Below are 24,763 nucleotides of genomic sequence, written 5' to 3'. Positions count from 1 at the left end.
GTGAATCAATTGAGTATGATTAATAATTTTTCCGGAGAATCGAGTTCAATGGATATTCGATCTTTGTCTCATTCTTACTTTGAAAAAAAAAGACAAAACGCGATTCTCCTATCCTTATTCTCTTAGACCACGGGTGTCAAACACAAGGCCCAGGGGCCAAATCCAGTCCACCGGACCTCGTCATGTGGCCCTTGTCATGTGGCCCATCATGTGGCCCGCAATCAATTATCTCTGTCTTCTCTCCCTCTTTCTTTTTCTTTCCTTCTTTATTCCCTTCCTTATTTCCTACTCTTCTTTCTCTCCCCTCTTTCTTTCCTTCCTTCCTCTCTCCCTCCCACTCCCTCTTTTCTTCCTTCCTTCCTTCCTTCCTTCCTCCCCTCCCTCTCCCTCTCCTCAGAAACATAGGATGCTGCTTTATACTTCTGGCCCTTAAACCCTGGAACCAGGAGAGCAGCTCCAGTGAGTCAACCTCAGCCAGTCCCTTTGGTGAAGGGTGGTGGCTCACTGGCAGAACATCTGTCCTGCATGCAGAAGGACCCCAGCATCTCCAGGTACCAGTAGCTCTGCAAAGCTCCTGCATGAAACCCTAGCGAGCCTCCACCACCCAGTGCAGTTACCAAAAATCATTTTTCAATAAATTGTACAATAATTGTACATTTGAATATCTACTTGCCATTATTCTGACTATGTTTCCGCTTTCAGAGCTAGTTATTACTTACATTATTACAAAAACAGTAATAATTGAATGCAGTGACAATAATTTATGATAATAAAGAGTGAACACATAGTCGTACAGATACAACCGGCCCTTTGAGGGTGACCAAACTGCTGATGCGGCCCCCGATGAATTTGAGTTTGATACCCCTGTCTTAGACTGTAGAACTTTAGATTACGTACCATCCTATATAATAAAGTCCAAGTTGTCCCTGCGTCCAAGTTGTCCCGTGTGTCCCTGGGGTACTGCGCATGGGCCCCAGGAACACAGGGATTGGACGGAGAGACAGGACGCACACACACACACACACACATGCGCGCTCCCCCCCTCTGCCAACCGCCGCTCTCCCTCGCACTCCCCTCTCGCATTGCCACCCGGCTCAGGTACAGGCGGCGGCCGGATCCGCTCAAGCTTCTCCAGCAGGAGCTGGGAGGGAGCACGGCTGCTGCCGCCCCAGGCTTCCTGGTAGGGCCGCCGGCGCTTGCGGCGCTCTCTGTTGTTGCCAGCGGCCGCGCTCCTATGCACCTGCCCTCGCCCTCCCTCCATCCCGCGGTCGCCAGGTGCGCCGCCGACGCTGTGGCGCCGGCGCGTGGGGGGATGGCCCCTCCCACAGCCGCCGTTCGTTGGGGCGCTCCGCTGAGCCCATCTGGGCAGCGGGCATCCAGAAGAAGGCCGCAATTCGGCCTCTTTCTGTGGCGGCGGCGCGTGGAAGGGCCGTCTGGCCCCTCCCACGGCCGGCGCTTCGGCGGGGCGCTCCGCTGAGCCCAGCTGGGCAGCGGGCGCCCAGGAGGAGGCCGCGATTCGGCCTCTTTCTGTGGCGGCGCCGCCAAAACAGGCCGAATCGCGGCTTTCTTCTGGGCGCCCGCTGCCCAGCTGGGCTCAGCGGAGCACCCTTGAGGAAGCGGCAGCCGAGGGAGGGCCAGCCGCGCCCCCGTGCCGCCATCGCCGAAACAAGCTTCTCCCGGGCGCCCGCTGCCCAACTGGGCTCAGCGGAGCGCCCACTGCTAAAGGGAGGGAAGGCCGCGGCCCCGCCACTTCTCTAGCGCCCGTTTACTGAACGGGCTGAATGACACTAGTTTCATCATAAAGCTTTTGAATAAAAAAAAGTCCACTATTTTGTGGGGGGCGATAGTGAACATAATGTGAAAAAAAGAGGACTGTCCGCTCAAATAGTGGACACCTGGCAACCTTATTTGGGGAAGTTTTTAATATTTAATAATTATTGTATTTTAATATTCTGTTGGAAGCTGCCCAGGGTGGCTGGGGAAACCCAGCCAGATGGGCGGGGTATAAATAATAAATTATTATTATTATTATTATTATTATTATTATTATTATTATTATTGGTAGAAGATATGAATATGGACACCACCTTGAGCTCCTGGGATTAACAGGTAGAGAATAAAGGCAATAAATAAATATGGATCCGAGTGGAGGAGGCACCAAAGGCAAAAATGAAGCAGCATTTGTGGACTTAGTTGCTCTTCTACAGTGGTACCTCTACTTACGAATTTAATGTGTTCCGAACGCACATTTGTAAGTCAAAAAAAAATGTAAGTCGAATCCCATAGGAATGCATTGGGAGAAAAAATTCGTAAGTAGAAGCAACCCTATCTAAAAATTCGTAAGTAGAAAAAATCCTATCTAAACCACATCCAAGATGGTGGACGGAGCTCCATTCGTAAGTAGAAACATTCGTAAGTAGGTTCCGCTTCCGCCTGCAGGAATGGCTGACCCTTGTTCCATCCCTCCGACCTTCATGAGGAATTCGGCGGTTGCCAGGGGAGTTAACGGCAACCCCCCTACCTCTCCGGGGGTTACGGAGAGGGGCCGCGGGCCCGCGATGCCCCCAAACCCACCCAGACTGTTCAGGGGGGGGCTTGGGCTGAGAGCACTCATGAAATGTCGGAACTCCCGGACGCTAATCTGCATGGCGGGATCTCCATGATTAAAGAAGATAATTAGGCTTAAATTCATGGACATGCTTCGGAAGGAGGGGCAGAAGCTCTGTTTACTGCCAAGGAATTTGTGCTGCTGAGGGTGATTAGTCAAAGCTGTATTTTATCTGGAAGAAAGATTGATGGGGACGTTACGAGAAGGGAAGCGAGCTTTTTTATTTTTTTCATATACTCTACGAGTTACTTCATACCTTCCCGGACGTGATGTCCTTGTTTGTTTGGAACAAATGAGAGATAAAGAATACCTGAGTGAGTAATGAACTCTATAAACTATTGTATTGAGCATATTTTTTGAAGTTGTAAAACTGCTGAAGAGAGAAGCCCCCCTCTAACTGGATGGCCGGAGTCCCTGGAATGCGTTCAGTGGATTTATGCCTGTGACGCACTTTGAATTTGAACAGCGATCTGAAGCTAAGTTCAGCTACAGGGCAAGGAGAGCCACAAATTTATCAAGAGTATATGCATAATGTGACGGCTGTATCTTTTGCCTGGAAAAGCTGTAAATTTTACAAAGATGGTTGGTTTAAAAAAGTTTTAAGAAAGCGAAAGTGATCTAAGCTTTCTAAGATGGCGCTGCTCCGTGTTGAAAGACAGACGCAACAGGACACTCCAGACAGAAGATATATGGGGGGGCCAGAACGATTAAAACTCACACAGGAGAAAGAATATATGTGAAATCTCATTTGATACTTATTTCAGCAGCTGTGAAAAAATTGGATGGAAGAAGAAAACATTTTAGTGACTGGTGGGGAAAGATTGGGATTATTTTGGACTTTGAGTGAAGATTTGGACTTTAGAAAAAGACGGCAGTAGACGGTTGCGAGGAATCCCCAAATTTTTGAAGCATGGGAACTCCAGAAAATATTATATGATTTGGCATAATATTCGGTTTAATTGATATGTATTTGTATAATTTGAAATAATGAATGTGATATAATTGTGTTTTAATTGGAAAATTAATAAAAAATAGATTATATAAAAAAGAAACATTCGTAAGTAGAGTTATTCGTAAGTAGAGGTACCACTGTATTATAGTTCAGTAGCATATCCTATCCATGTTGTTGGAAGCTGTTTCACATTTCACATTATAACAGGTTGGGAGGTTGCTTATGGTGAAACAGAATTACCTAGAGTCCAAGCATTGAAAAATGTTATATATATATATATATATATATCCACCCCAAACTGACAGAGATTGGTTGATCATTGAAATCTCAGTATATGTCAAAATCCAAGTATATATAAATAACATGATACCTTGTTCTGTCATTAGTAACAGAATCCTTCTGAGATTTGCATTTCTTTCCACACCATGATCTCATCATTTTAAAAACCCAAGTCTCCAGAGTTTCCACTGCTCTACATCCAAAAGAGACCAGGAGAATTACACTCTGATCCTTCTTCCACTCAGGCATTTTTGGCAGAAAGTAACAGCAATGGGCAGAACTACTCCACTTGCTATCTTTTTCCAGACCATTTTAGCAATTGAGTCCGCAGTTGCCTTTTTAGGAAATGGATTTATCATAGTTGTGAATGGGCACCGATGGCTCCAAAGCAGGAAGATGGTCCCTTGCGACTTCCTCTTGACCTGTTTGAGCACCTCCAGAATTATCCTGCAGCTGACCATCCTGACAAATAGATTTCTGTACTGGAACTCTGCAAAAAGTGAGATGCGTTCATATGGACTGGATATTGGCACATTTCTCTGGGTATTTCTCAGCAACGTCAGCCTCTGGTGTGCCACATGGCTCAATATCTTCTACTGTGTGAAGGTCACCAACTTCCCCCATCACCTTTTCCTCTGGCTGAAGCTAAGGATCGATGTACTTGCACCCAGACTGCTTGGAATAGTGATAATAGCTCTCATGCTCATCTCTGCTCATCCAACCATTCTTTATTTTGAAACTAAGCAGCTCTGCGATCTCTCGGGAACTCTGACACGGAATGCCAGTCTCAGCAAGGTTTGCGAAGACCCATTCTTTGTTTTTAGAACTCTACAGCTGGTTTCTATATGCATGAGTTTCATCCTCAGCGTAGCGGCATCCATGGTTTTGTTCATCTCTCTTTGGAGGCACAGAAAGAATATGAAAAAGAGTGGCTCTGTCATTAAGGACCTCAGCACTCAGGTCTATCACAATGTCATGAAGTCTTTGATCTTCTCTCTGCTTGTTGATATGACGTACTTTACTGCTTTAATCATTCCTGTAAGCGGTTTTTTCAGGGACGGCAAATATGACAGTTTAGGTTTGGTGATAGTGCTGTCTGCAATGCCTTCAGCACATACCTTAATCTTAATATTGTCCAATCCCAAACTGAAAGAAACCTTATTGCGTATACTAAACATCAGAGATGTGGCTTCATAAAGAGAAGAGGGCTGTGGACATGAATTTTTGTATCCAAGAAAGAAACTCCCACCCCCCTTTAATACTTGTCTGCTCCTCCTAAACCTTCATTTAGTATAGATCTTCAGAATATTTCCTTAGAGCAGTGAGCCTTGAGTCAGCACTTTCCTTGAATATATATTCATTTGTTGGGGAGGAACAGGGTAAAACCTGCGTGTAGATCAGAAATTGGTTGACGATTTCTATGATCCATGATAAGTCATCAAATACCAGGAAGGAGTCTCTCTGAAATATGTTTGGGATTGTCACAATGACTTACATGACTTAGTGAGCTATTATCTCTATGTTCTAATTCAAAGCTAGATATATGTATGTTTATTCATTTGCTCTTATGCAGATAAAGGGACCAGGCAAGGCTGCCCTCTTTCAGCCTTATTATTTATCATGGTACAGCCATACCTCGGTTTAAGTACGCCTCGGTTTGAGTATTTTCAGTTTAAGTACTCCGCGGACCTGTCTGGAACAGATTAATCCACTTTCTATTACTTTCAATGGGAAAGTTCACTTTAGGTTAAGTACAGACTTCCGGAACCAATTGTGTTTGTAAACCACTGTACTTGAACTCCTAGCGATTGCAATAAGGAAAAGCACAAAGATGAAAGGCATAACAGTGGAGAAAAAAAATCACATAAAATAAAAGTCTTCGCAGATGATCTGTTATTAACAACCGAAAACCCAGAAGAAAGTGTGCCACAAATAACAGAAAGAATTCTTGAATTTGGGAAAGTAGCAAGATTCATGTTAAACAAAAGCAAGACCAATATGTTAGCAAAGAATATGACTATGCAGGAAAAAGAAGAATTACAACGATATCAGGATTGGCAATAGTAAACAAAACCAAGTATCTGGGAATCTGGCTGACAAACAAAAATAGTACAGTGGTACCTCAGGTTACAAACACCTTGGGTTACAGAAACTTTGGGTTACAGACTCCACTAACCCAGAAGAAGTACCTCGGGTTAAGAACTTTACCTCAGGATGAGAACAGAAATCATGCAGCAGCGGCAGTGGGAGGCCCCATTAGCTAAAGAAGTGCCTCAGGTTAAGAACGGTTTCAGGTTAAGAACGGACCTCCGGAATGCATTAAGTATGTAACCAGAGGTACCACTGTAACCTATTTAAATACAACTATACAAAAATTTGGAAAGAAGTTAAAAGAGATTTGGAAATCTGGAATAAGTTAAGACTATCACTTTGTGGCAGGATATCAGCAGTAAAAATGAATGTGTTGCCTAAAATGATGTTTTTATTTCAAATGATACCGATCATTGGAGGGGAGGGCTGTTTTTTTTTTTAAAAAAAAGACCTATCAAAATTTATTTGGCAGCATAGAAAACCAAGAATTAAACATAAACTTTAAACAGATAAAATATACAGAGGCATTACCTGACCTAAAGTTGTCTTATGATTCGGTTTGTTTAAATTGGTAAAAGGAGTGGATATTGTTGCAGGATGGAGATTTACTGGACCTGGAAGAGTTTAATGACCACTATGGGCGGCATGCGTATTTAGGATACAAAAAGGTGAAAGTTCACAGGGGATTTACTAATCATATCATAAGAAAATCTATATAAAGAGTATGGGTAAATACGAAGGAACTACTAGAACCGAAGACACACTGGTGGATTTCACCCTTAGAAGTGATAACGGTACACTCGGATATGGATCCGAGTGGAGGAGGCACCAAAGGCAAAAATGAAGGAATAGATGGGTGGGGGAAGAAGGAAGGTAAACAAGTAAGGGAATGGGTGGGCAAGGAAGGAGGAGGTGGTGGCCAGGCAGCAGACAAAAATGCTGCCCTACTGCTGATTTACATGCTGGGGTCGCTGTCATTAGTAACAGAATCCTACTGAGATTTGCATTTCTTTCCGCACCATGATCTCATCATTTTAAAAGCCCAAGTCTCCAAAGTTTCCATTGCTGGACATCCGAAAGAAACCAGGAGAATAACACACTGATCCTTCTTCCACTCAGGCATTTTTGGCAGAAAGTAACAGCAATTGGCATAATTACTCCACTTGCTATCTTTTTCCAGACCATTTTAGCAATTAAGTCCGCCGTTGCCTTTTTAGGAAATGGATTTATCATAGTTGTGAATGGGCACCGATGGCTCCAAAGCAGGAAGATGGTCCCTTGCGACTTCCTCTTGACCTGTTTGAGCACCTCCAGAATTATCCTGCAGCTGACCATCCTGACAAAGAGTATTCTGTACTGCAACTCTGCAAAAAGTGATAAGTGTTCATATGAATTGGATATTGGCACATTTCTCTGGGTATTTCTCAGCAACGTCAGCCTCTGGTGTGCCACATGGCTCAATATCTTCTACTGTGTGAAGGTCACCAACTTCCCCCATCACCTTTTCCTCTGGCTGAAGCTAAGGATCAATGTACTTGCACCCAGACTGCTTGGAATAGTGATAATGGCTCTCATGCTCATCTCTACTCATCCAACCATTCTTTATTTTGAAACTAAGAAGCTCTGCAATCTCTCAGGAACTCTGACATGGAATGCCAGTCTCAGCAAGGTTTGCAAAGACCCATTCTCTGTTTTTAGAACTTTACAGTTCATTTCTATATGCATGAGTTTCATCCTCAGCATAGCGGCATCCATAGTTTTGCTCATCTCTCTTTGGAGGCACAGAAAGAATATGAAAAAGAGTGGCTCTATCATTAAGGACCTCAGCACTCAGGTCTATCACAATGTCATGAAGTCTTTGATCTTCTCTCTGCTTGTTGATATGACGTACTTTACTGCTTTAATCATTCTTGTAAGCGGTTTTTTCAGGTACGACAAATCTGACAGTTTAAGTTTGGTGATAGTGCTGTCTGCAATCCCTTCAGCACATACCATAATCTTAATATTGTCCAATCCGAAACTGAAAGAAACCTTATTGCACATACTAAACATCAGAGATGTGGCTTCATAAAGAGAAGAGGGCTGTGGACATGAATTTTTGTATCCAAAAAAGAAACTCCCACCCCCTTTTAATACTTGTCTGCTCCTCCTAAACCTCCCCTGAAGTTTATTCCTGCCTAGAAATCCAACCTTTGATAATTATTTACACAGATCCTTCTACTTGTCAATCATTACTAACAGCAATATTGGTAATAAGTAAGGGGGAAATAAAATATTTATTCATTCTTCTGTTTTTAATTATGAATTCATTCATTTAGTATAGATCTTCAGAATATTTCCTTAGAGCAGTGATCCTTGAGTCAGCACTTTCCTTGAATATATATTCATTTGTTGGGGAGGAACAGGGTAAAACCTGCTTGTAGATCAGAAATTGGTTGACAATTTCTATGATCCATGATAAGTCATCAAATACCAGGAAGGAGTCTCTCTGAAATATGTTTGGGATTGTCACAATGACTTACATGACTTAGTGAGCTATTATCTCTATGTTCTAATTCAAAGCTAGATATATGTATGTTTATTCATTTGCTCTTATGCAGATAAAGGGACCAGGCAAGGCTGCCCTCTTTCAGCCTTATTATTTATCATGGTACTTGAAGTGTTTAATAGCCACTATGGGTGGCATGCGTATTTAGGATACAAAAAGATGAAAGTTCACAGGGGATTTACTAATCTATATATATATATATATATATAAATGGTGAAGGTGCATATGTGTTATTCCCCACTTTTCTCCCACAACTTACCCGATCGTCCTGAAATTTGGCCACAACCTCAGAGTCACATGTGAGCAGGTAATCATGCACTTACACTGACCAGCTGACACACCAAACACAGGTAAAACCCTGGATTTGTGGTCAAAAGAATTGCGCCCTCCAGTGGACATTCAATGAACAATGGACAAACATACTCCCACAATCCCTCACGCCCCGGAGACCACGCCTCCAACAGAGAGCAAACCGCCCCGAGACTAAGCCGCTCCTCAGGGACCCGTGCCCGCCCAGGAGATCACGTACCAGCGACCCCCTCCCCCCCCCGACCAAGCCCACTCCACACACACACACACCCTATGGATCCCGCCCCGATCCCTCAACCTCCCGTGACCCCCTCCCCCCCCGAGCAAGCCCACTCCACACACACACACACACTCCATGGATCGCACCCCCATCGATCCCGCCGCCTCCTGAGACCCACCCTCGCCCCGGAGATCACACGGATCCACTCCCCCACACCCACGGATCCTGCCACTGATAATGCGACCCCCACAGACCAGGCCACCTCCACAACAGCCCTCTCCAAACAAATTCTTGTGACCCCCTCCCCACAAGCAAGACCACTCCACACACACACACACACCCCACGGATCACACCCCCGCTGATCCCGCCGCCTCGCGGGACCTACCCCCACACCGGAGATCACACAGATCCACCCCCACCCCACCCCATGGATCCCGCCACCGCCGATAACGCCACCCCTGTGAACCAGGCCACCTCCACAACAGCCCTGGGCCTCTCCAAAAGACAAAAATAAATGTTGTTGTTTAGTCGTTTAGTCGTGTCCGGCTCTTCGTGACCCCATGGATCATAGCACACCAGGCACTCCTGTCTTTCACTGCCTCCCGCAGTTTGGTCAAACTCATGTTGGTAGCTTCGAGAACACTGTCCAACCATCTCGTCCTCTGTCGTCCCCTTCTCCTAGTGCCCTCAATCTTTCCCAACATCAGGGTCTTTTCCAGGGAGTCTTCTCTTCTCATGAGGTGGCCAAAGTATTGGAGCCTCAGCTTCAGGATCTGTCCTTCCAGTGAGCACTCAGGGCTGATTTCCTTCAGAATGGAGAGGTTTGATCTTCTTGCAGTCCATGGGACTCTCAAAAATAAATACCTCACTTCAAAACGTTAACTAACTTCTTCACAATTTCACACTAAGCCAAACAATTCTTTAGCAAGCCTGACAGGACACATTTAGAAAATTGTGACCACTTTGTTCCTTCCTTGGTCCTGCTGCTGCAGCACTACTAAAAACATTTTACATGTCAACCTGGATTTTTGCTTTGTATCTCCCAAGCAAACCAAAAGAAGGAAACAAAACTTGCCTACTGTTTGTGGATTGTTTGGAACAAGACAAACCATAAGTCTGGGTTTGCACATACAGTATAATGGTAAGTCAAACCATGACTTAGCTTCTAATAGCAGCAGGAGCAGTGCAAAAATCCGGTTACAGGTTGGCTTAATAGAAACCCCGACATATGTCCTACCAGGGGCATACCCAGGATCAAAACTGGGGGGGGGGAGCCATGGCCATTCAGGGGCGGGGCCAAGGCATGGGAGGGGAGGGGCTACGAAGTGGGAATGTGGGCGGGGCTACAGGGCCAGCAGGACCGATGACATCGCGGCAGCGGCAGCGGCCACCTTGTGCTTCTGGGGCTGGCAGCGTCGGCGGCTACCCTGCTTGGCTGGAGAGGACGGGAGGGTCGGGCAGGCGAGAGGGGGTGGCAGGGCAGGCAAGGGCGAGGCAAGGCACGGCTGCAGTCACGACGGCTCCGAGGCATTGCTGCATATCAGCATAATATTTCAACCATGTTGTGGGTTCAAGCCCCACCTTGGGGGAAAATTCCTGCATTGCAGGGGGTTGGACTAGATGGCCCTTGTGGTCCCTTCTGACTAAAATTCTATGATTCTATTGATATATTACCATAGCATATGCATCATTCTGCTTGCTTGAATTGTCCTAGGCATAGCAGCCAATTCCTAGAGGCCTAGGTGCCTCCCCCCCCCAATTACTGGTAAATATCATATTTGAAAGAGTCACCCCCCCATGTTGATGGGTTTTCTATGTGGGGCTTACCTGCCCCCCCCCCCAGTATTTTATTAAGGATGGAAGGGGGAGGGAAGGAAGGAAGAAATGGAGAGAGAGATAACTCACATTTGTGGGTGCCTCTGGGTGACGCTGGAACTCTGCAGCAAGAGGAAGATACCAGTACGCCTGTACAGGAGCCTTGTAAGCAGCTTCCTCTATGCTTGATTTACAGCAGGCATGTCCAACAGATAGATTGTGATCTACCAGTAGATCACTGGATGTCTGTGGTAGATCACTGCTAGATCACTGGCACCCCTAAAAAAAAGCTCACCCAAAATTTTCCTCCTCCCTAAAAAAAGCTGAACTATGACCTGAAGCCCTAAACAAAAATGGGCCTCCCTCCCTCCTAAAAGAAGCTCAACAAGTTTGACCTAAACCCCCCAAAACAGGGTGTCCCCTCCTTAAAAAATCTCAACAGCTTTGACCTGAACCCCCCCAAAAGGGGGTAGATCACTCCCAGTTTTTAACTCTGTGAGTAGATCAGAGTCTCTTGGGAGTTGGCCACCCCTGATTTACAGTATACAGATGCAGGAGGAGGGGCAGACTGGAACACCACTGCTTTTTATAAACATCACTGTGTCTATCAAAGCTACAGCCCCCCTTTTTCTTATTTACTTCCTTTTATTTTTATTTTTTTAATTATATTTATTGTCATTTTCAACTTAAGATTTCCATTCATATCATTATCTCCATATAACCATACAGCCAATCATCAACAATAAAAAGAAAAAAAAATCCAAAAAAGACAGAAAAAAGAAAAAAGAAAAAAATAGCTAAAACAAAAAGCAAAAGACAAAGAAAATAAAAGAAAATAAAACCAATCTATTATTCATCACATTGTCATAACATTGACTTCCCCGCTCCTCCCTTCCTGAGCCTAAATATAACCCCTATTTAGCAATTTTCTAATTAAATTAAAATCTCTCCAATTAATCACCGAAAAAGAATTTTAACATATACAATTTAACATTCTAACATCTTTAAACCACATTACCAATTTAATTAAACCTCTAATTACACCCTTTAGCCTCTTAAATTTTCACTAAAATTATTCTAACTATCAAAACAAATAATCTTTCCCTCCAATTACGATTTGAAAAACCTAATATCCCCCCTCCTCCACCGGATGACATTCCCCTGGATATCCCAATCAGCTCATATGTTCAGTCCAAATCCAAACCATTTAATCCGTCCCTTTGTTTACAATTCCTCTCAACCCACTCCATCTCTCACCCACTTCAACCCAGCTTCTTTGCTCCACCAGCCCCCCTGCCATCCCCAGTCCAGTTGTTCCTTTTTCTTGTTCTCCCAGTTAGCGTGTTCTTCGCCCGGTTCTTGCCTCCCCTCTCTCACAAAGGAGGTTCGAACCCAGGCCATCACTTCAGTCTGTGGCACAGCTTGATTGTTTTTTCCAGGAACCTGCTCTCCCTCTCTCACTGGGAGACACAGGTCCTGGGAGCTCATGTCCCGTGCAGCCTCTCCCACCGGCTGCACTTCGTTCGATAACTGTAAGTCCTCTCAGTCTTCTTGTCTTGAAGAGTTAAAGTTTTTATTTTCTGAAATTTCAGTCTGGGCGTCAGTGCTGTCAGAGGAGAGAGGTTGGCGTAGATTCTCAATACATAACTTTGTCAGTCTCGTATACTCTTTAACTCCCTGCATCACCTCTCGCACTTTTTCCCACACAGTTTGCATCTCTTTCTCACACAGCATGTCTGGTTGTTTTGACTATCTCCGTCCTTTGTCTTCTCAAATTACAGTATGGCGCATAGGCTGTTGTGCCCGAGAGTAAATCCTTTTTTGGCTGGCCGGTACATCCAGGCTTCTGTCACCCCGCTATCGGAGAGTTTGATCTTATTTATATCCGAAACTTGCGGAGATCCAAATTAAATATCCTTCACCTCCCCTTGGCTCCGCTACCACCGGGGAGGGGTACAAGTTACTTTTTAGCAAAGTCCAGAGTCCCGTTCCAGCGATACGGCTGCAGGCTCTGCAATTGCTTGATGGTACCTCGGTAGGGGAGGGAACGACCTCCGTTTTCTTTTAAATTCCCCTCCTGTATCCCAAATTCGTCCAAATTTATAAATTTTCTTTACTTACAAGTCCAGATTTCTTTCTTTGGAGGCATCTAGCGCGCGTTGTCGCCGGCACAGAGCTTACCGCCTCAGAGGTAGCAAAAAGACCCAAGGCTCCGTCCGCTCTGCCTGCGCACGTCTTCCCCCCAAAAAGGGGGTTGTCGGGCGGCGAACTGGACTCAAAGGAGCTCTGCTGGGTACCCACGTCCCCGAAAAGCCCAATTCGGGGGTTCTCTGGGTGGCCGCTTTTGCCCAAGCGGCACTACCCCCCCTCTGAGGCGCCGGGAACCTCGGAACCCGAAAAGTCCCCTCCGGCTTTCAATGGCGCCAGACCGGAAGTCCTTATTTACTTCCTTTTAGCCTTGCAGAGCCACCTCAGTCAAATTGAATCCTCTGCACCCTCATTAATTCGCCAATAGAACTCTGAATGCGATCCCTGAATGCTCATTAACAACTCCCACTGAAGAACAATAGGGTGAAGTGGTGAGCTATCAAATCTTGCCTGAAAGGAGATATCTGCTCCATTGTCTTAACTGCTTAACTACCAGTAGTCACTTTGCTTTATTTATTTGATGTGTTTTTGTTACAGCTGTGTTCCCGCCCGCCTGCCCCCCAGCAAGCAGAGACCGAGCAGCTCTCGCTAAAGCAAAGCACGTCTCCCGTTTGCCCTTTTCCACTTCAGTTTTTGGAGGGGAAAAGTGCTGGTTATGGTCTGTAAAATATGTTAATTTTTTGCTTCTGGGGGGGCAGCTGCCCCCGCCTGCCCCCCCGGTACGCCTATGTGTCCTACAAATAAACACAAAATAGATCATGTTTTCCTGATACAGCAAAACTTTATATTGCAGGGGGAAGTTGTCATAATTCCAATCTCAAAAAGGGATGACCCAGGGGTGGTGGGAAGAGGGGGCGTGATACGTCTGGGGCGGGACAGGTTGGGGGAAATCACAGGGGAAAGCCGGGGTGGGGGGAGGAGGGGGTGGGATATGTCATGGATCGACACAGGGAGGTGGCACTCACATGGATTACCCACAGCAACGCGTGGCAGGGCCAGCTAGTCATATCATAAGAAAATCGATATACAGAGTATGGGTAAATACAAAGAACTACTAGAACCAAAGACACCCTGGTGGATTTCACCCTTAGAAGTGATAACGGTAAAAAAGAAAAATATGGAACTAAATTGGGCTACAAATAAGGATTTATTAAAATAAAATAAAATAAGCTGATGTTAAAAGACTATGAGGAAATAAGACACCATCCACACAGGGTGGATTCAGTATCACCAACTAAATGAAGTGTCAAGCCAGACAAGAAAAGAGGAAATCTCATTACAGTACTAGATAAAGAGTTATTACAAAATAACACCAAGGTAATTTCTTAAAATTATGGAACATTACTGGAGTGGGAGGTGAAGGACGAACAGGTAAAAGAAGTGATGATGAGATGGGCTATAGATAAAGGTAAAACTATTGAATAATCATCATGGGGGGAAATATGGAAAGAAGTTGGAAATTGACAGCTTGGCACCGAAGAGGAAGAGGGGGAGGGAGCCCTGCCCCGCATTCTACTGGAATGCCCAATCCAGATCCATGCCTTTAATAGGATGCCCTGCTTTGTCAGTGACAGCCTGGATGCAGAGAAGTGGTGTGAGTCACTAGCGGGGGAACCTCCAAGGGAACCCCTAAGGGAAGACAACATAGAGCCAGGGGATTGGTGGTGGTGGGTTGATAATGTGTGGTCAGAAGGAGAAGAGGGAGCAAACTGGAAGGAGGAGGTTTTGGAAGCTGAAGAGGTAACAGGGTTTAGTGAGCAGGAAGAGGCTGTGGGAAAGAGTAATCCTGAACCAGAGGCAGAAGAGGAGGCTGGAGAGGAAGGAGTCAAGAGGCAGCAAGGAGTCAGGCTGCTGAAGAAGGCAGGGAGCCTCCCCCTCTTGCTGTGACCAGCTCCCCTCCCCTTTGGTCTCCCAGAACCCATGGAGGTATGAAGAGGGCGGAGCGGAGAAAGAAAAGCAGAGAATTCTCCGGTTCCTTGGGTAAGATGATGGCAAGGGGGAGACTTGGAGAGAGGAGGACTCCCCTGCTCAGCGCCTGAAGGCCCCAGTCCTTCCACTCACCACCTGGCCTAGGGCGGGGCCTGATGGGCTCTATAAAGGACTGCTGCTGCTGCTGCTGCTGGGCAGAGAGGGCTCCGTTTTGTTTTGCTTTATTTAAAAATTCCTGTTATTCTTTACCTATGTGATTTTATTAAGGTTGTATTCTTAGTTTTAGATTTTGATTTATGTGGAAATTGTTTTCCATTTGGTTGTGTATTTTTTGAGGTGGTTTATGTATTGTTTGTGACTTTTGTAATTGTGCTAATGCTGTATTGTTTTAATATTCGATTGGGAGTACAAAAAAAGAAATATTATTGTTGTTGTTGTTGTTGTTGTTGTTGTTGTTGTTGTTGTTGGAAGGCAGGGACCTTCACTCCCCGCAATTGCTTCACTTGGGCATTGGGGAATTGTTGCTGGGCTCACTGGCCCTGAGCTATTCTGCTTCTTTGAATAGAGTTAACATCACTGGCACCGGCTGTTTTATTTCTGACTTCCCCCTGACTCCTGCCTTCACATGCTGCTGCCACCACTTCAGACAGTGGCTATGGCAATCCCATCACCTAAAGCAGCAGTGGGGCAGCAGCTCCCTCTTCCTCCTCGGTGCCATTTCTCTCAGGTGCTGCCTAAAGCAGCTGCTTCATCCCATGTCATTGTTGGGCCGGCTCTGTTTTCCCTAATGGATGAGGCCAACCCAAAGAGCTGTCTTGAGAATAGTGAGACAGTACATATACAGACACCTATGGAGGTTTCAACAGAGAAGCTTTGGGTTAGTGTATAAATGCTCTGTGTTAGTTCCAAGAGCAGCCTAAGCAACTTAATATCCCCAGGCCTGGGACTGACCTGTGAACCTGATGTCCCTGTATCCTTTGGTTGCCCTTCTGCCCTGACATCTGACTTACTCTTCAGTCCTGCTTCCTAGGTATCCCTTGGCCCTAAATGGCTTTGTTTGGTCCTGACTTCTTACTTGCTCTCAGTCCTGGTTCTCCCTTTCGTTCTCTTGACTCCCAAGGCTTAAATCCATGGCTCACCTAAGATTCCTCCCCATGACGCAGCCCCAGCAGCATCTCACCAGTACGTCATGGACTTAGTTGCTCTTCGACTGCAGTTCAGAAGCATATCCTATCCATGTTGTTGGAAGCTGTTTCATATTTCACATTATAACAGTTTGGGAGGTTGCTTATGGTGAAACAAAATTACCTAGAGTCCAAGAATTGAAAAAGGATACCCCTGCAATACACACACACACACACACACACACACACACACACACACACCCCAAACTGACAGAGATTGGTTGATCATTGAAATCTCAGTATATGTCAAAATCCAAGTATATATAAATAACATGATACCTGGTTCTGTCATTAGTAACAGAATCCTTCTGAGATTTGCATTTCTTTCCACACCATGATCCCATCATTTTAAAAGCCCAAGTCTCCACTGCTGGACCTCTGAAAGAAAGCAGGAGAATTACACACCGATACTTCTTCCACTCAGGCATTTTTGGCAGAAGGTAACAGCAATGGGAATAACTACTCCACTTGCTATCTTTTTGCCGATCGTTTTAGCAATTGAGTCTGCTGTTGCCTTTTTAGGAAATGGATTTATCATAGCTGTGAAAGGACACCAATGGCTCCAAAACTGGAAGATGGCCCCTTGCGACTGCCTCTTGACCAGTTTGAGCACCTCCAGAATTATGCAGCAGCTGATTGTCATGATAAATAATATTCTGTACTACAGCCTTCCAGAGAACTATACGCGTACTATTACAAAGGATATTGCCACATTTTGCTGGATTTTTCTCACCCATGTTAGCCTCTGGTGTGCCACATGGCTCAACATTTTCTACTGTGTGAAGGTCACCAACTTCCCCCATCACCTTTTCCTCTGGCTGAAACTAAGGATCAATGTACTTGCACCCAGACTGCTCGGAATGGTGGTAATAGCTCTTATGCTCTTCTCTGTTCATCCAACCATTCTTTATTTTGAAAACAAGAAGCTCTGCAATCTCTCAAGAACTCTGCCACGGAATGCCCATCTCAGCAATGTTTGCCACGACCCATTCTTCACTTTCAGAACTCTACAGTTATGTTCTTTATGCATGAGTTTCATCCTCAGTGTAACGGCATCCATGGTTTTGCTCATCTCTCTTTGGAGGCACATAAGGTATCTAAGAAAGAGAGGCTCTGTCATTAAGGACCTCAGCACTCAGGTCTATCTCAATGTCATGAAGTCTTTGTTATTCTCTCTTTTCTTTGGCATTACATATTTTGCTTCATTAATCATTCCTATGGTTAGTCTGTACAGGATTGACACAAATGGCCAATTAGTTCTTGAGATCGTGCTCTCTGCAGTCCCTTCAGCACACTCCATAATCTTAATATTGTCCAATCGAGAACTAAAAGAAATCTTCATGCACATTCTACACATCAGACAAAGGGCTGCCTAAAGGAAGAGGGCTGTTGTCATGCATCCCTTGCATCCAAGAAGACAAAATTCTCTCCCTCCATTGCCCCCTCTCTTTCTAACTTGCCTCATAATACAATGACATGAAAAAGGAATCTATGTAAAAAGAAAAACAGAAAATTAAAGAAAAGAAAATGTAGAGTCCTCACAGAAGTAGGTGTTACACAGATCATGGTGAACCCTCCCAGCTTTCACTTGGGAGCTTTCCTTTCTTCTCCGCTTCTCTCGCCCAGGGAGGTCTTCCCTTTCCCACCTCTCCACCCACTACCTACATGTAGCAAAGGCTCCAAAATAATCAGAGAAGAAAGAAGAAAATAAGAAAAGTAAAAGGACTTCTGATTTTCCATCTGTCAGTTACATAAAAAAGTCCCCCCCCAAATAAAACATTCACTCTAGAATGACATCCTACTGAGCTACTTTCCATTAGGCAATATTTACCCAATCTTCTGACCCAAATGTCTGAAATAAATTCTTTTTTATTTTCACATGAAAAGTCCAAAAGGTGTTCTCTAATTATCGTTATTAAGAAAATGTCAGCAATGTTGTTGTTTTCTAATCAAATATATCAACTTTCTCTCCTCTTAAACCTGCCCTAAGGTACGCCCCTGCCTAGAAATCCACCATTCAGTAATTATTTACTCAGACACTCCTACTTGTAAATCATTACTGACAGAGATATTGGCAGTAAGTAGAGGGGGTAGAAAATATTTTGAATCCTTTCTTTTATTAGTTATACATTCATTATTTAGTTGTTGTTGTTGTTGTTTAGTCGTTTAGTCGTGTCCGACTCTTCGTGACCCCATGGACCATAGCACGCCAGGCACTCCTGTCTTCCACTGCCTCCCGCTCATTATTTAGTACCGATCTTCAAAACATTTTTTTAGAAAGGTTTAAGATCCTGAAGCTGAGGCTACAATACTTTGGCCACCTCATGAAAAGAGAAGACTCCCTGGAAAAGACGCGGATGTTGGGAAAGATGGAGGGCACAAGGAGAAGGGGAAGACAGAGGACGAGATGGTTGGACAGTGTTCTAGAAGCTACGAACATGTGTTTGACCAAACTGTGGGAGGCAGTGGAAGACAGGAGTGCCTGGCGTGCTATGGTAACAGGGTTTAGTGAGCAGGAAGAGGCTGTGGGAAAGAGTAATCCTGAACCAGAGGCAGAAGAGGAGGCTGGAGAGGAAGGAGTCAAGAGGCAGCAAGGAGTCAGGCTGCTGAAGAAGGCAGGGAGCCTCCCCCTCTTGCTGTGACCAGCTCCTCTCCCCTTTGGTCTCCCAGAACCCATGGAGGTATGAAGAGGGTGGAGCGGAGAAAGAAAAGCAGAGAATTCTCCGGTTCCTTGGGTAAGATGATGGCCAGGAGGAGACTTGGAGAGTTGGAGAGAGGAGGCCCCAGTCCTGCCACTCACCACCTGGCCTAGGGCGGGGCCTGATGGGCTCTATAAAGGACTGCTGCTGCTGCTGCTGCTGGGCACAGAGGGCTCCATTTTGTTTTGCTTTATTAAAAAATTCCTGTTATTCTTTACCTATGTGATTTTATTAAGGTTGTATTCTTAGTTTTAGATTTTGATTTATGTGGAAATTGTTTTCCATTTGGTTGTGTATTTTTTGATGTGGTTTATGTATTGTTTGTGACTTTTGTAATTGTGCTAATGCTGTATTGTTTTAATATTCGATTGGGAGCCACCCAGAGTGGCTGGGGAGACTCAGCCAGATGGGCGGGGTACAAATAAAAAATTGTTGTTGTTGTTGTTGTTGTTGTTGTTGTTGGAAGGCAGGGACCTTCACTCCCCGCAACTGCTTCACTTGGGCATTGGGGAAGAGTTGCTGGGCTCACTGGGCCTGAGCTATTCTGCTTCTTTGAATAGAGTTAACATCACTGGCACCGGCTGTTTTATTTCTGACTTCCCCCTGACTCCTGCCTTCACATGCTGCTGCCACCACTTCAGACAGTGGCTATGGCAATCCCATCACCTAAGGCAGCTGCTTCATCCCATGTCATTGTTGGGCCAGCCCTGTTTTCCCTAATGGATGAGGCCAACCCAAAGAGCTGCCTTGAGAATGGTGAGACAGTACATATACAGACACCTATGGAGGTTTCAACAGAGAAGCTTTGGGTTAGTGTATAAATGCTCCAGGTTCTGTGTTAGTTCCAAGAGCAGCCTAAGCAACTTAATATCCCCAGGCCTGGGACTGACTTGTGAACCTGATTTCCCAGTATCCTTTGGTTGCCCTTCCGCCCTGACATCTGACTTACTCTTCAGTCCTGCTTCCTAGGTATCCCTTGGCCCTAAATGGCTTTGTTTGGTCCTGACTTCTTACTTGCTCTCAGTCCTGGTTCTCCCTTTCGTTCTCTTGACTCCCAAGGCTTAAATCCATGGCTCACCAAAGATTCCTCCCCATGACGCAGCCCCAGCAGCATCTCACCAGTACGTCATGGACTTAGTTGCTCTTCTATTATAGTTCAGTAGCATATCCGATCCATGTTGTTGGAAGCTGTTTCACATTTCACATTATAACAGTTTGGGAGGTTGCTTCTGGTGAAACAAAATTACCTAGAGTCCAAGAATTGAAAAAGGATACCCCTGCAACACACACACACACACACACACACACACACCAAACTGACAGAGATTGGTTGATCATTGAAATCTCAGTATATGTCAAAATCCAAGTATAATTAACATGATACCTGGTTCTGTCATTAGTAACAGAATCCTTCTAAGATTTGCATTTCTTTCCACACCATGATCCCATCATTTTAAAAGCCCAAGTCTCCACTGCTGGACCTCTGAAAGAAAGCAGGAGAATTACACACCGATACTTCTTCCACTCAGGCATTTTTGGCAGAAAGTAACAGCAATGGGCATAACTACTCCACTTGCTATCTTTTTGCAGACCATTTTAGCAATTGACTCTGCTGTTGCCTTGATAGGAAATGGATTTATCATCGTTGTGAATGGGCACCGATGGCTCCAAAACAGGAAGATGGCCCCTTGCGACTTCCTCTTGACCTGTTTGAGCACCTCCAGGATTATGCTGCAGCTGACCATGCTGACAAATAAAATTCTGTACTGCAACTCTGCAGAGAGTGATATGCGTGCATATGGACGAGATATTGGCACATTTCTGTGGATATTTCTCAGCAACGTCAGCCTCTGGTGTGCCGCATGGCTCAACATCTTCTACTGTGTGAAGGTCACCAACTTCCCCCATCACCTTTTCCTCTGGCTGAAACTAAGGATCAATGTACTTGCTACCAGTTTGAGCACTTCCAGAATTATGCTGCAGCTGACTGTCATGATCAATTATATTCTGTACTACAGCCTTCTAGAGAAATATATGCATAGTTTTACACAGGATATTAGCTCATTTTGCTGGATGTTTCTCACCCATGTTAGCCTCTGGTGTGCCACATGGCTCAACATTTTCTACTGTGTGAAGGTCACCAACTTCCCCCATCACCTTTTCCTCTGGCTGAAACTAAGGATCAATGTACTTGCACCCAGACTGCTCGGAATGGTGGTAATAGCTCTCATGCTCTTCTCTGTTCATCCAACCATTCTTTATTTTGAAACTAAGAAGCTCTGCAATCTCTCAAGAACTCTGCCACGGAATGCCAGTCTCAGCAAGGTTTGCGACAACCCATTATTCGTTTTCAGAACTGTACAGTTATGTTCTTTATGCATGAGTTTCATCCTCAGTGTAACGGCATCCATGGTTTTGCTCATCTCTCTTTGGAGGCACATAAGGTATCTAAGAAAGAGAGGCTCTGTCATTAAGGACCTCAGCACTCAGGTCTATCTCAATGTCATGAAGTCTTTGTTATTCTCTCTTTTCTTTGGCATTACATATTTTGCTTCATTAATCATTCCTATGGTTAGTCTGTACAGGAAAGGCACAAATGCCCGATTAGCTCTTGAGATCGTGCTCTCTGCAGTTCCTTCAGCACACTCCATGATCTTAATATTGTCCAATCAAGAACTGAAAGAAATCTTAATGCACATTCTACACATCAGACAAAGGGCTGCCTTAAAAGAAGAGGGCTGTCCAAAAGTCCAAATGGTGTTCTCTAATTATCGTTATTAAGAAAATGTCAGCAATGTTGTTGTTTTCTAATCAAACATATCAACTCTCTCTCCTCCTAAGCCTGCCCTAAGGTACGCCCCTGCCTAGAAATCCACCATTCAGTAATTATTTACTCAAACACTTCTACTTGTAAATCACTACTGACAGGGATATTGGCAGTAAGTAGAGGGGGTAGAAAATATTTTGAATCATTTCTTCTATTAGTTATACATTCATTATTTAGTACCGATCTTCAAAACATTTTTAAAGAAAGGTTTAAGATCCTGAAGCTGAGGCTACAATACTTTGACCACCTCATGAGAAGAGAAGACTCCCTGGAAAAGACCCTGATGTTAGGAAAGATGGAGGGCACTAGGAGAAGGGGACGACAGAGGATGAGATGGTTGGACAGTGTTCTCGAAGCTACGAACAACAACAACAACAACAAGAAGTCATTCTCTTGAGTCACCACTTTACCTGAAGATATGATTACCGAGTGTATGGCAGGTGGCATCAGGAATGCAGGACTATCACGTTTGTTGCTACTCCCTCCTTCAATATTTCGCTGTGCTATGCCAAGGATTGAACAGCCATGTCTTCAGAGCCATGGAAGTCCTCTGGCGATGAGAGCATGTCCCTCTCAGCTGAGCACTGGGCAAGGATCCCTAAAAATTCCTGGGTGCCTAGTTCCCAGTAAATGCGATGTTTGATCAATGGACTTAGCAAGGTCTAAAAAAGAAGAGTCAAGCCAACCCAACCCAAAAAGTCATATTGAGATCTCTGAGACTGTACATGACCGGAACCACTGAAGCTTGAACAGAGCATTGGGTTTGTGTGTCAATGCTCCGAGTTCTGAATTACTTCCAACATGTGCTTGGGAAGTTTAATATCCCTAGGCTTCGGGCTGACCCTATGCTGTGGGTGTTCTTGTGTCCTTTGGTTGCCCTTTGGCCCAGATGTCTGGCTTACACTTCAGTCCTGCTTCTGAATAATCCTTGGGCCCTAAATGACTTTTTTTGGTCCTGACTTATAGCTTGCTCCTCAGCCTATGTTAAAATCCAAGTATATGTGAATAACATGATACCTGGTTCTGTCATTAGTAACAGAAACCTTCTGAGATTTGCATTTCTTTCCGCACCATGATCTCATCATTTTAAAAGCCCATGTCTCCAGAGTTTCCACTGCTGGAATGGGCACCAATGGCTCCAAAACAGGAAGATGGCCTCTTGCGACTGCCTCTTGACCAGTTTGAGCACCTCCAGAATTTTGTTGCAGCTGACTGTCATGATAAATAATATTCTGTACTACAGCCTTCCAGAGAAATATACGTGTACTTTTACACAGGGTATTGGCTCATTTTTCTGGTTGTTTCTCAGCAATGTTAGCCTATGGTGTGCTACATGGCTCGATATTTTCTACTGACGATTTCTATGATCCATGATAGGTCCTCAAATACCAGGAAGGAGTCTCTCTGAACAATGTTTGGGATTGTCATGATGACTTACATGACTTAGTGAGCTATTATCTCTACGTTCTAATTCAACGCTAGATATATGTATGTTTATTCATTTGCTCTTATACGGGGACCAGGCAAGGCTGCCCTCTTTCAGCCTTATTATTTATCATGGTACTTGAACTCCTAGCGATTGCAATAAGGAAAGACACAAAAAATAAAAGGCATAACAGTGGAGGAAAAAAAATCACATCGGGTTGAACGCGAGCGCCGGCGGCAGCGGGAGAGATTTTCTCCTGTCCTTTGAAGGGTCCTGGGGGGGTCTGCAGAGCGCGCTGCCCCCCGAAAGTTCAGGTAGAGCGACCTGAAGCCTTGGTGACCTGGCGGCTGTCTATTTTTGACCTCCCTTCCCCCCCGAAGAGCCCTAATAAGGGCGCGAGAGCGGGGAAGGTGGAAGGCAGAGACACGGCAGGCATAGCGCTTCCCTTCATCGGAGCAGCTCTGACATCCGACGGTGAAACAGCGTTCAACTTTCTTCGAAAATAAATACTGGAACACCTGAATCTGGCCACAGTGAGTAAAATCTGAAGTTTGCCATAATTTTCAAGCAATTTGGCCACCGGGAGAACTCTTAAAACGGAGGTCGGGTTCTCCCCCCCTGCGGTAGCGCTGAAAGCAAAGACAAGCCTCCGCAGCGAACTGTTTAAAGCAAGACTTTGTAACCTTTATTTCTTCGACTTTCTGCTTTACTACAAAAGAGAGCAGGGTCTCTAAAATAACCCTGCAGTTTCAAGTTTTAAAGTATTAATGGATCGCTTCAGAACCCTGGAAGCGGGACTCCGTCTGCTCTAGCCAGGCATTCCTTTGTGACGTCAGAGAACAATCAACTCATGAACTTCTGTTCACCCTTTGACAGGCTTTGATCTGACTGCAGCCTTTCTGTTAAAGGAATAAAGGCCAGTTTAAGGTAAAATCTGCAACTTTCTAACCCAAAAAAGCCAGGAATCTTATGCTACAATATTACCCTTGTTAGAATTGTTTCAATTTCCACACTCAGACTGCCTATTTGTGACTGTGTTTCATAACTGACTGAAGCTGGGAACATTCTGATAAGATGACCTTGAGGAGGTTTTGCTCAACAGGATTAGAAAGGACGATGAAATAAAAGGAGTGACTGTAGGGAAGAAACAATATAAACTTAAAGCCTTTGCAGATGATCTTGTCCTGACATTAGAGGATCCAGAGTCCAGTGTGCAAAGGGCTCTGGAAGTAATTCAAGAATTTGGAAAGGTAGCAGGTTTTAAATTGAATAAAACAAAAACCAAAGTTTTAGATAAGAATTTAGATAGTAAATTAAGTTAAGTTAAGAAAGTAAATTAAGTTAAGTTAAGAAAGTAAAGTACCTTGGTGTTAATATGACTGCAAAAAATTTGAATCTATTTAAAGACAATTATGTGAAAATGTGGAATGAAGTGAAAAAAGATTTAGAAACCTGGACCAACTTGAAACTTTCTCTGTTGGGCCGTATAGCTACTGTTAAAATGAATGTATTGCCAAAGATGTTGTTCTTATTTCAATCGTTGCCAATAGTCGAGAAGTTGGATTGCTTTAAAGAATGGCAAAAGGCTTTGTCAAAATTTATATGGCAGGGGGAAAAGCCAAGAATTAAATATAAGATACTTACTGATGATAAACAAAGAGGTGGCTTTTCCCTGCCAGATTTAAAGATTTATTATGAAGCAGCGACCTTTTGCTGGTTGAAGGATT

General features: G+C 44.6%; 3 protein-coding genes across 3 annotated transcripts; all 3 read left to right on the top strand.

Moving 5' to 3' along the window:
* The first annotated feature begins 4,109 nt into the window (after positions 1 to 4,109).
* On the top strand, positions 4,110 to 5,036 carry LOC118075289 (taste receptor type 2 member 42-like). Its single transcript, XM_035097192.1, has one exon. The coding sequence runs from the start codon at positions 4,110 to 4,112 to the stop codon at positions 5,034 to 5,036; it is 927 nt and encodes a 308-aa protein (XP_034953083.1).
* An 11,623-nt stretch (positions 5,037 to 16,659) lies between these two features.
* On the top strand, positions 16,660 to 17,460 carry LOC118077409 (taste receptor type 2 member 8-like). Its single transcript, XM_060269101.1, has one exon. It carries the CDS (start codon positions 16,660 to 16,662, stop codon positions 17,458 to 17,460), a length of 801 nt encoding a protein of 266 aa, XP_060125084.1.
* A 2,877-nt stretch (positions 17,461 to 20,337) lies between these two features.
* Positions 20,338 to 21,564, top strand: LOC118075287 (taste receptor type 2 member 7-like). Its single transcript, XM_060269100.1, has one exon. The coding sequence runs from the start codon at positions 20,338 to 20,340 to the stop codon at positions 21,562 to 21,564; it is 1,227 nt and encodes a 408-aa protein (XP_060125083.1).
* Positions 21,565 to 24,763: the final 3,199 nt, after the last annotated feature.

The sequence above is a fragment of the Zootoca vivipara genome, chromosome 16 (assembly GCF_963506605.1).
Source record: "Zootoca vivipara chromosome 16, rZooViv1.1, whole genome shotgun sequence".
Lineage (NCBI taxonomy): Eukaryota > Metazoa > Chordata > Lepidosauria > Squamata > Lacertidae > Zootoca > Zootoca vivipara.
The sequence above is the reverse complement of the archived record's forward strand: the minus strand, read 5'-3'. Positions and strand labels throughout refer to the sequence as shown.

Excerpts from the sequence above, each read along its gene's own strand:
- LOC118077409 (XM_060269101.1), top strand. The coding sequence starts at position 16,660 with ATGGCCCCTTGCGACTGCCTCTTGACCAGTTTGAGCACCTCCAGAATT.
- LOC118075289 (XM_035097192.1), top strand. The coding sequence starts at position 4,110 with ATGGGCAGAACTACTCCACTTGCTATCTTTTTCCAGACCATTTTAGCA.
- LOC118075287 (XM_060269100.1), top strand. The coding sequence starts at position 20,338 with ATGGGCATAACTACTCCACTTGCTATCTTTTTGCAGACCATTTTAGCA.